The 12,647-nt window shown below is 42.3% G+C and overlaps 1 protein-coding gene across 1 annotated transcript in view; it reads right to left on the reverse strand.

Annotated features, from left to right (window-relative positions):
* Positions 1-12,647, reverse strand: part of LOC119434511 (transcription termination factor 1-like) — an 89,594-nt gene that overhangs the window by 27,368 nt on the left and 49,579 nt on the right. Inside the window, exon 8 of the mRNA XM_037701663.2 lies at positions 4,817-4,970. Within this exon, the coding sequence (XP_037557591.1) occupies positions 4,817-4,970 (154 nt within the window). The remainder of the gene's footprint in view (positions 1-4,816; positions 4,971-12,647) is intronic.

The following is a 12,647-nucleotide window of genomic DNA, read 5'->3' on the forward strand; positions in this document are numbered from 1 at the left end:
CATTTCGCGCATCGGCACCTCGGACTGCGCGACTAAGCTCGTCGAGCGTCTATTCCGCGGACCCGCGACCAGGCATTTCGCACATCGGCACCTCGGATCGACCCGCGACTTAGCACATCGCGCGCCGACTCTGTTATCGTAATGTCACGATATCTAGTAATAATACCTATCATCCACCCCTTCATAAAGAGAACCTCATCATGAGCTCTGTTCACTAGGCCACTTGGGCTGGCACAGACACCTGGCTGTAGAAGTGAGGCATGATACAAAAGTACAGGCTGGAAAGCACCTAGCAGCTGCATTGCTGCCTATCTATCAGTGGCTCTCCGAACCTCCATAGCCATTTTCAATGGAAGATGATTCAGAAGGCTGCTGAGAGCCTTCATTCAGTAACGTGGTCGATTCTACCAAAAGAAAACAATGCCTCACTGACTGCACTATAGGCTGCTATCAATGAGGCAGTCTGCAGATACAACGCTAGAACTACTGTATATTTATGCCCACATAGTTCTGCACCTCACTTGGTTTGAAACCCAGGCACCATGCTCTTTGTAGAGCAGCAGTAAAGAATGCCATACAAACATGAAAAAGGCAGAACGAAGGCTCAGCAGACCAGAGGCCACATGTCCAAGAAGCCCCACGTCACAAAACACATCAAAGATTACAACTTTGGTGTGTTTTAGAGAACTGAAGAGAAGGTGCAACTTTGAGAGCCGTTTTCTCAAAACTGTTTTTTCGCCTTTCTGCTCAGTTTCTGGAGCTGATTACTTCGTTACCGTTTAGCCTATTTTGATTCTGTTTTTTTTTTTTGTCACGTTCCTTGGACTACAGTGCAGGTCGAGACAGTCTCGCATGTTTATCTTGACATTTTATAAATTTATGGCGTGGCTATTCGTTCACCCCGATTTATGGCGTGGCTATTCGTTCACCCCGAAAGTGTGCTTGGTGCGAAGGTAACTTGAAAAATGACTATCTAAAAAATTTGTGTTGCGAAAAAAAAAAGTAAGACTGTCACGACCTTCAACACGCATTGAGCTATGCAATCAATACTCAACGAGCCTTCCATCATGTTTTTTAAGCTCCCCAGGCCCTCCAGAAAGTTCAAGAGAGAAAAATTCTGCTCAATAAAATGTTCTCAAGGTATCACTCTGAAACTTTTATGGAAGTATCAGGGAGACATTCTAAACATTTGTGCCAATTTTCATCAAAATCCATGAAGAAATCAGGAAGTTGATTTTCAAAGCCACGTCCCCCCTTAACTGCGGTAAATATTAAGGCAAAGCTTTCTTTACATACTCTACCTGGTTAATGCTTGGCAGTGATTGTCTGGTGCCTCTCCAGCACAGCGCACACAAGGCATGAAAAAATCTCAAGCATGGAACCATGGACGCATCAATCATGCCAAGCAGTGCGCTCACATGGCAGTGTTTACGGGCAATCTTGTGGTATAAATACGAATGGTGGAATGACAAGACCACCAGAGATGCCTAGGCAGATTACTGAAGAAGCAGAATGTGAAAGGAGAACTGCAGCGCTATGCAGCAAACAACGTCAGGCATCAATGTCAATATCCGTGCAAATGCTTAGAAAGCTTGGCATTCTACGGTTCCACCAACACAGGCGTCAACCTGCACAATTTTTTTTGCCAATTTTCATCCCAGCGCCTTAGCACCTTGCAAGAGGTGAGAGCTGAAAACACCAAAGAAGATGCATGCAGATGCAGCCAAAGTACAGCGACTAAAAGCTACCACGTGCCTGTCACTTGACAAGCGCCTATTTCTCCTTTATATTTTTTATGACTAGACTTCAAGACTGTCACTTGACATCTCCCTTGGAGTCTTTTTCTTTCTCCATGTTCTTTTCGTTCTGCATAGCTTTTATCAGTCGCCAACTTCGTCAGGTGCGTCAGTTATGAGAGGTGTCAGCTGCTGATGTGTATCTGGTGTGCGGTGCTTTGGTGTTACTGGTGTGTGTGCAACATGACAGGCAGGTATCTTTTTTAAAGAAACCCTTTCAAGTAAATATATAATTTCTACAGTGAAGTAGTTTGAGCTCCAGCCTACGGCGATCGCTCTGCATGCTTATTCATTGCTTTCTGGACACTGTAATGCACAGGAGATAAAATGTTTTCTTCTATAAATTTAAGACTACAGCAGTTTTCTTAAATATTTATTTTTCATCCTCATGCATACGCTATATAGTATATTAGGCTTGTATCAAAGACTCTAGTTCTTTTTTTTTTAGTGTTGAGAGATTTCTTTTAATGCCAGCACTGTTTTACCACTGAATTGCTATTTTTCATTCACAAAGAAAAAAAAATGACAAGGTAATTCTGCTTAACTCATGAGCTTTTTAATGTTTACAACATCAATGCTCTATTCCATGCATTTAACCCTTTCTTTACCATGCCTATAGGAATCGATCAATTTGATCAACAGTTTTTGTACGTGTTATACATTTCTGTTGGAATTCTTCTACTAGCGACATCATGCACCCGCTGAAATGATGACTGAACATAAGCTATTTGTCAGATTTGGCAATTTTTGGCACATTGGAGAGTCTGGAAAAATAAAAATTTGACTGAAGGTATCTTTGAGATTAGGCTCTGGTGCTCCCAGCACTTCTTCAATATAAAGAATCAAAATTTGCACTTTGGTCGATTCGGCAAGATAATTTTTAAATGACAGCAGCAGCAAAGACACAGAAGCTTATCTCGGGTTGTCATTTTTCTGATCAGATATATAGGATGTTTTAACGATGTCTCAAACAACGGTAGATGCTCATGAGCGCATTATTTCGACAATTTTGTTAGAGTAATATCAAGTGCAACTTTATTTTACCACCCGTGGGTTGCTTTTATCCATCAGTGCTTCAAAAGTGTATGCACAAATTATTATGAGCAATCCTTCCCACCGTGCAGGGTTTTCACCTACACAAGAGCGCGCAGTCGATTAGAGCGACCTTCGACCAAAGCTTGACTAGCTTTCTAAGCTCTTACATTTTGAACATTCCCTGTTCAAGTGCCCTTACTCATTACTGTACAATATTGTGCAACATTCCACATTACTGCACAGTATTGTACAGGAACTGAACAATGCATGTGGAGGCCCCAGCGCCACCTGGACACATACTAGACCACCTTGCTTGCCCAGAAAAGCTGGTCGAATGAAATAATTAAGTGTGAGAATTCTTCTGCATGCTGCCTGACCTGACAACCATTGCTTAGCAAGCCTAAAGAATGGACTAAAACAGGGACTCCATACAATGAGCCTGCTGCAATGAGTAAAAACAAATGCTCCCTGTACAAATGGAACTTACCCATTTTCATATTTGCGAAGCTACTGCTTTCCCACATCGATGCTAATAAATTTGCATTTTTTTTTCCATGGTCTAACTTACAAAAGTTGGGACCCAGGTGCATATTTTGTATATTTAATATTTTATTGCGATAGCAATTATATGGACACTCAAAAGCAGATTTCTGCCGTCGGCGTCGCCGTCGCCGTGAGGTTCCGTATGACGTCATTTGGAGAAGAAATCGTCGCCGCGCGCCGAACGCTGTATGTGCGAGTGAAAGGGCGCGAGGGGCGCGTCTTTCACGGGGAGTGAACGCACGGCGGAGAACAAACGCGCGTTCTGCGCCGTGCTCGCTTAAGGGCTGCAGAAGTAGGCGTCTCTTTTCTCCTTTACAATCACCATATATGTAGAGCAAACGCGCCTTCTTCAGACGCGTGAGAGGCCGTGGGGGAGGGGGAGGGAAGGGAGGCGACGTTTAGCTGCGGCACCAAGTGCCTATTTATATCAGAGGCTCCAGCAACAGTCACCAACGCCGCACGCATTTTGAGCTAACGCGGGCAAAACGCCGATGGCGTCGACAACAGTTCTGCGTGTTGTTGCTACCAAAGCCGCTCACCTTACTTCGTATGACATTGCTGTGTTGCTATCGCATTCATTGCTTCGCCCTTAGGGCGAAACTGTGACATTTTTTTTTTACACTCAGTACTTACATAAAAAATGAGCAATTATTACTGCTATACATCCATTCCACACACCAGTGATCAGGCTATAATTTTATGTATCGCAGCATATGTTCAGACTACTACGTCTTGAAATAAAATGTTAAAGCATAAAAGCACCAAAAATGAGCAGATTTCTCCTGATAACGAAAGAGGTGAACACCTCATAAGACTTCTACAGCTTGGATATGCTCAGCATGGATCAGGATATAAAAAACACAGCAAAGAGGGTGGTAGGTGTGTTGAGGTGGTGGGTGCACCGACTGCCCCTTTTTGTGCTTAATATTTACATAAAAATATCAATTGCTGTCTTCCACATGCCAGTGGGCCCACCTCTGCCTCTTCCCAAGAGAAGCTTGTGCATATGAAAAAATCATGTCACTTGCCAACAACCTAGAAGGTCAAGGATGAAGTGCACTGTGCCAAACTGTTTCGCAAACTGGCTTGGCCCAGCGAATCAGCTTGTGACTGATCTTTTACTCTCTGAGCCAGAGGGAAGTCAGATCACAATGAACATAAACCCAGATGAACAGGAAGCTTTTTCTAGTTCAGTATCCTGGTGGGCACAGAATTAGAATTTTGAAAGCAACTTATTTAATAAAATGAGACTGAACTTGCATCCTATCTTTCTGACAAAATTTAAACATTTTCTCAGCCTGACGGCATTGCAAGCTCCCCCAGGCACATACATTTCAGCAAATAAATCCATATATATTTGCAGTCTGCCTAGTGTTAAAAGGCAAACCACAGTACAGAACTATCCTCCCAGGCAAAGGGCAAGTCAATGGCAATTTACTTACCAGCGCCTCTTACACTGAACTGTATTTCGACTTTGTACATGACGTGCAACTGCCTGCCAGTCAATGTCCTTCAGTTTTGCCTTGCCATTGCCAATCTGAAGTTCAACTGCCTCCTTGAGAAGGTCATCTTCTGATCTTTCCCACTTGCCAGTTGCTGCCAAAGGAAAAAGACGAAAACTAAACTGCAGTTGCTGCATCGATATGCCATGCTGACAAGTTCATAACATTCTAAAGACCCAATTAATGCCTACCGCATAAGCATTGCATGAATGCGTTACAACCAATTTCTCCATGCCTTTCTTATTGGCAACAGTTGGTAGACTTCAATCAAGTGCTTGCCATACTTTAGGCCTCTTCAATTTGTCGTGCCGGACTGCTCAGGACTACATGAGGCACTGCTTTCAGCCAATGGATATTGGTGCACGCAGCTTTAAACATTCCTGGGCAATCTGGCAGTGGTGGCGGCAGAATTTTTTCGTTGAGGGGCAAAGCATTGCTGTATGTTGGGCATGTTGGTACTCTAACTTGGAAAACATTTTTAGTGCCAACGGACGAGGAAAGAAGGAAGACGTTGACAACACAATGCGCTTCGTCTTCCTTCCGTCCTTATCCGCTGATGCTAAAAATGAATTCCAAGTTAGGGCAAAGCATGACTCTCTAATTTTCGTTTGGGGTGCAGGAGGGCACTCCAACATTTGGCAGTGCGTGGTGCTAAAAGGGGGGCGGGAAGGGGGGGGGGGAGGAAGGAGGACATTTTGGAGGCTTGGCCACCCTCTCGTTCACTTTTAGAGCTGTCCTTGCAGTCTGGAATGACAAGTTGAAGAGACTCCTAGACACCTGTTAAGGTTTATGGAGGTGAGGGCTAGCGAACTAAGCTATGGCCCTCAATAATGACACCGGGGAAGAGAAAGAATAAAGCGGCCCTGCAATGTGCCCAAGAAAGCCTGTTCACCGACATTAATAGCATCCCCATGCTGCGATTTTGTGCACATTGTGCAACAGATGGTTGATCTGCAGTGCTCTGATCATTGGTTAAAAAAGTACAGGGTCGTCAAGGTAAATAAGAAAAATTTTTAGGTGAAAAACGAACATACAAGATAGAACAAAAATTAAAAACAATATCAAGGCATTTGTACAAAACTTTGTAAAAAGTTAGAAAAAGCCTTGTCGATTGAAACTGTTCAATATAACCTCAGTCAACTACCACATCCTCCTCAAGCTTATAGACCAAAAATTTTAGGCTGCAGGCATGCCTCACTCATCGCTGCCCAGGTTCATCATCAGCTGCTTTACGGATACCTTCATGCCGTTCTTGGTGGTGTGGCATTTAGTGTTAACCTTTGCCTCAATGACACCCCACACATAGTAGTCAAGTGGGTTGCAGAAGGGGCTGGAGGGAAACCATAAGTCGGGGGACCAGCAAGAGCGCACAGTGTCACAAAGCCCCAATTATGTGTTCCTTGTTTTGTGCGCCGGAGTCGAGTCCCGCTGGAACATGTATGTACTTCCTTCCAGGGGCCACCTTGTACATCCAGGGCTTCACGACCATTTTCAGCACGGATAGCAGTCAGAAGTCATCCTCAGACCATCCTAAAAAATGTGGGTCGCCATGACATCACCCTTAGTGCTCGCCACACCCTTGGTGTTTCCCACCAAGGCGGGAAATTTGTTGTGCATGACTGTGGGTACGCCAGTCACATTCGGCGGATCATCGTCTTGTCTTGAATGAACTTCTCGTCTGTGAAGAACCTCAGGAAGCCAGCAGTGGCGTGCTTCAGGTCGTTTAGGAGAGCCTGGACTTTCACCTTCCTGTTAAAAGCTCAGTTTAGTTGGTGGCGGTTTCTTCGAACAAAGGATGTGCACTGCAGGTCGTTATGCACTGCCAAGTGGACTTCATACCCATATTGCTTTTCAGAGGTTGTTCATGCTGAGACTTAAACATTTGATTTGTTGTTTCAATTGCAGGGAGGATATGCTGTTCTTTTGCTTTCACTTTGCCTTCTGTACTTGGATTGGTCTGCATTGACATCTTCCTGTATGCTACACTTCCCGAGAGTCTTGGCAGTGTGGTACACTTGTGTTTTCTTGTAGCCAAACCCTGTGGTAATGTTCTGCGGTGGCTTCCCAGTGCAAAGTGATCCACATATTGCCGCTCTCCTGTCAGATTCATGGCTTATCGTTGAGGCAGTCACGAAATGCTTATTATTAGGTAGTTCATCTTTGAATGACGTTTCTGTACAGGGAAAGTGCGGCCCCTTATCTTCGCTGCATTGTTGCCAGTCTGAATGTGAAAAAGCTTTGAATTCACCTCGACAGCCTGTAATGTGTTAGTTACGTTTGCATGATATTGAGAGTACTGCGAAAAAACTATGACATTATATTTTACAGCAATTTTAACTATCGCCTAATTATCATGACCGCCACGTGGAAGATGTAACCATGGAAACAATGCTATCAACCCACTACGCATATGGCACGCTAACTTTTGCCTTGTGGAAGCTGTTTTACCTGGTTAGAACCATAGAAATGACGCTATCAGCAAGCTGAGCCGGTGTCCACTACGTAACATTAATGCCCTACTGCTGTTTGGCGCTGCAGTTCTATGTCATGCGAGAATAAAATATCCCATCAAAAGCTGCAAAAATTCTAGTTAATAGGAACTCTTAATTAGCTTGTAATTTTGAAATTTTGACTGGTTTTTACTATTCAGTATGTACCAACTGACCCAGACTGCTACTCTACAGTAACCAGCATATGCAATGCGGTCCTGTACAAAAGGTTGGGGGCCAGAGACGGCATTTTCTTACGTTTTGACTGGTTGCTCGGATGATCTCATTTTGTTCTCGCAACGATGCCAGGTGTTGTCGTTTGAGTGCCTGGATAACAGCTCTGGCTTTTGACTCAAGGTCACATGAAGGTCGCTGACAATGGGAGCTAAAAGCATTTCATGCTTAAAAGTTACACTCCAACAAATAATTTTTGAAGTAGTGTTATAGGTGGTTATTTGTGTCAGAAGTTCATACCCACGAACTCTTCTAATATGTCAGGAAGACTCCTGAATTTCCACCACCCATCCCGACTGTACAGAAATTACTCAAAATCTAAAAAGAAAAAAATTACAGCCTTTATCAAGAAGCACTATGTATTTGTAAAAATGAATTCGCTGTGTACAGCATGCCTCTCAACTCTCCTGAATTAGCCATCAGTGCAAGGATTTTGACAAATTTGTTTGGCTGTATGACTGAGAAGAATAGTTCCCAGAAATCGGAATTTCTGATTCTTGCACACAGACAGCCACTGGTTTAACCTTGTAACAAAAACCAGCCAGTAGGTGTGCCACCCTTGTCAAACTAAGCCAAATCAACAGGTTACGATTCAATTGTAAGGCTGCCATTTCAGCTACACAGCTAAGATAATTTCAGCACATTGCACTGTCATTGCTGAATTGGTCACAACCCTTGCCAAATGTAATGCTGCAGATAGGTGGTCAAAATCGTGGTCTCCAAGACTGGCACAAGGCAATGCCCTCAACAGTGCTTATGTGTCCTTCGTCGTGTCTTCGTCGAGTCTTAACAATCCATTGGCTACTCTATAACGCCTATATTAGTGTGCATACTAAAGTTCTTTTTCTTGGGTCCCCCAACTGTACAATCGCCTTAAAATCTTGACCGCATTATAATCAAATCAATTTATTTATTTATTTAATACATACTGCGAACACGAAGTCAATGCAGGGTGGATAAAATACAATATTAGGTCACAAGAAGTAAAACAATGCCAATACAACAAAATGCTGCAGCAATACAGCAATAATGCTGAGTGTGCTGTGTTATGTGCTCTCTCTCTCCTCCCTATCTTTCATTCCCCCTCATCCCGATCCCATGTGTAGGGTAGCAAACTGGTTGTGCTGAACTGGTTAACCTCCCTGCCTTTCCTTCTCCACTCTTTCCTTCCAAAAAGTAAACAATGGTGATACAACTTTTATAAATGCAAGTCATTCCAGTCATTAATGGTGCGTCGAAAGAAAGAGTATTTAAATAGGTTGGTTCAGGCAAAATAGGGGGTTAGAGCATTTTGGTGATGTTGGCGAGTAGGTCTCGTTACTAGTGGACTTGCATACAATGCCAGGTCGAGTGCCAATTTGTTATGAAGTAACTGAGAAAGAAAGGCAAGCAGTCATTTTTTTCGATGCGATTCAAGTGTAGGAGTATTATTAGACCTCATTATTTCATTTGGCGAGTCAAACGTCGAAAATTTTTTGTAAACCAACCGAATGTAGTTGGTTTACAATCTTTGGGTTCGTTCAAGTTTCTTTATGTTACATTGAGTGCAGGAATCCAAGATGATACAGGGGTACTCGAGCTTCAGTCGAATTAAATAGCAATAAGCGAGCATTTTAGCAGAGGATGGGGCGTGTTTAAGCTTGTATTTGAGAAAGCACAGTTTACGGAAAGCAGAGAAAGATATATTTTGCACTTGAAGGTTCCAGGAAAAGTTGCTGCAAAGGGTGACACCTAAATATTTATACTAGTTAGTAACTTGTTTAAGTGCAGAGGAGCCTAGCATATAACTATAAGAGAGAGGTTTTCTTGCGGTAAATGGGAAGAAAAACACTTTTTTCAACATTCAAGGTCATCCCCCAGTGAGTGGACCAATAGAAAACTTTACTGAGGCTATCATTCAGATCATCTTGGTCACTAGTGTGGGTAATTTCTTTAAACAACACAAAATCATCTGCAATAGTCTTATTTCAACATTCAGCTTTACAACATCAACAATGTCATTCACGTACAGGAGGAACAACAAAGGGCCCAATACACTTCCCTGTGGTACCCCAGATGTGACTGGAAGACAAGTCGAGTGATGCCCACCTACATCCACAAACTGTTCGCAATTGCTTAAGTATTCAGCGATCCAAGAAACAAGCAGTTCTGGTATGCCATAGTTCTTTAGCTTAAATATTAGTTTGGAATGAGGTACCTTATCGAAAGCTTTACTAAAATCCAGAAAAATTAAATTAATTTGATTATTTTCAATGGAAGAAACAAAAGTGTGAACGACCGTCACTAGATGTGTTACTATAGAATTTTTCTTTCTGAAACCATGTTGAGAGTTGGTTAGAATTTTGTTCTCAAGAAACTCATTGAGGGCTTTTGCAATAACAAGCCTAAATAGTTTACAGCAACTTGACATTAGTGAGATCAGGCGGTAGTTTTCTAGAAGTAGTCGGTCACCTTTCTTAAATATGGGCACCACACGGGCTGTCCTCCAGTCCTTCAACAAACTCGAACACGACAAGGAAGCATGAAATATGATGACAAGGTACTTTGTGAGAGGTTTGGCATATCAGCAAAGAAAAACATTTGGTATGTAATTGGGTCCAGAAGAAGTCTTAGTTTTCAAGTTATACCCGTGCCACACGGGCAAAGTAAAGTGCACTTTGAGCGAGTGCACTTCAGCGCACTTAGTGTCACTTTGGCGGCGCGCTGCTACACGAGAAAGAAAAGTGTTCTTTCAAATTGATGGTCATGGCGATCGGGAGTCAGACGGGAAAGCATATATTTGTTAATACAAAAATGTGTGCACGAAAACAGTTTATTATAGTGAGAAACAACATTTACAATCCACCTTTAGAAGCGCTGGCAACGACGTCAACTTGACCAGCAACAGTCAAAACGACTCAATTTTTCCAAACAACTGCGCAGCCGTTACCCGGCGTGGTCGTGAACAGCTCGAGAACGAGAGTAGTTTTTTGCTGTTCTTGTTTTTTTGTGGTGTGACACATTTTACTATCTTGTAATGTTACCAATTTAAAACAATGTTATTAAAAATTAGTCCCAACTTTTCTTTCAATAATACTTTACTTATTTTTTGCTCATTGCTAACGAGGCTACACACTTTGCCACCGCGAAGTGAGTTCGCCGTAACACACTCGCCGGCGAGTGCGCCCTGCAGTGTCACTAAGCGTTCCCGTGTGGCAGCCTGCGAATGACACTAGCCGCGAAGTGCACTCGCTCAAAGTGCACTTTACTTTGCCCATGTAGCACGGGTATTAAGTAGCATTGAGAGCACTCCAGGGTAACTAATAACATTTGAAAAATTTGTAATTGCAGTGTCTGTGGCAGCGGGAAAGCCATCAGTTGCAGCAGAAAATACGCTGTTGAAGTATATATTGAATTGTTCGGCAATGCCTGTTTGTTCGTTAATAATAACGCCGTTATCAGAAATCTGTGAAACTGGTTTCTTTTTCTCACTCAAGTAGTTCCAAAATTTAGTTGGGTCGGTTTTAATAACGCTTGGTAGCGTTGTACTGAAATAATGTTCCCTTGAACAATGCAATGAACTTGCAAGTCTTCCGCTGGTTTATACTATGACGTTAAGTGGTGCACAGTTCTCTTTTAATCTTTTCAAATTGCGTTTTAAATGGATGATGTCTTCCGTCATCCACAGCATTTCCTTGTGTACTTTCTTTCGTTTGTTCGGGACAAACTTATCAAGGCAATACCGGCACATGCTCTTAAAACATTCCCATAAAGCGCCAACATCATTGCTATCAAATCGGTAAAAATGCCTCCAAGTTATCAATAATTGACGCATCATCCCCACGTGAGTAATCTTTGTAGTAATGTACAGCAGTTTCTCTTTGCACTTTATGACAAGACATCGGCACAGAAACATTGACTAGTTTGTGATCAGATAGCCCGTGCTCGATATGTACAGTGTAATCAACAATACAATGGGGAAGTAACACTAAATCTAATACAGAACTGCAAGAGCCATGCGCCCGAGTCAGCTGGTTTACGACTTGGATAATATCGTGCTCTAACATTATGTCAAAGATAACATCTACGTCATTTCCGGCATCAAGCCGATCCCAATTAATACCAGGGAGATTAAAATCACCAGACAAAATTATTTTCTTGTTTTTATGCTGGTGCAAGTGAACCTGTAGTTTGGCTAGGAATTCTGGAGCGACGTCGGAAGGCCTGTATAAAGCATAGAGAATAAATGTGTGCCTATGAAAAGAGTTTGACGCACAAGCATTCGAGTTCGGCAATGTCATTCAGTACAATAGCATCTATTTGATTTCTAATAAGTACCGATACTCCGCCACCCCTAGTTAAGCAATCCCTGCGGAAAACAGTACAAAGAGGAGGAAACACGTCGTCATCAGATATTTCAGTATGAAGCCCCGCTTCTGTTATAATAGTAATGTGCGGATCGTGCTGCATTAGGAGTAATTCCAATAACTCAGTTTTATTTTTAATGCTGCGAGAATTCATATTTAACAGGCAGATCTTTTTGCATGTAAGGGCAGTATCACGTCATGCTTCTGCCTGATCATTTCGACAATCTCTCATTTTTACTCTTATGTTTCGACTCTCCTCCCAGATATATAGGTCTCTGTCAATTTCAAGTTTATGATGAATCAAGCTTACTTTTCTTCCTTGTTGCTTGTCTTGCTTTGCGCTGCTCTAAAGTAGTTTGCGTTTCTTTAATGTTGACTGCAAATAATCATTATGAATGAAAATACTGGACCCTTTAAGTTTTTTCGCATTTTCCAGTATTATCTTCTTTTCGTTAGTCTTGTAAATGTAAATTCACTATTTGCCCATCCCTTTTGCCTAGGGATGGGCAAATAGTGAATTTGAGGTTTGAAGCGAATAGTGATTTGGTTGAATAATTTTGAATCGAATAGTTCAACCTATTCACATATTACAGTAAAACCTAGTTAATTCGAATTTCACGGGTCCGAAAAAAAAATGTCCGAGTTAACTGAATGTCAAATTATTGAGGGTATCCAGAAAACAACACGCAAATGCTTACTACA

The sequence above is a fragment of the Dermacentor silvarum genome, chromosome 1, assembly GCF_013339745.2.
Source record: "Dermacentor silvarum isolate Dsil-2018 chromosome 1, BIME_Dsil_1.4, whole genome shotgun sequence".
NCBI lineage: Eukaryota > Metazoa > Arthropoda > Arachnida > Ixodida > Ixodidae > Dermacentor > Dermacentor silvarum.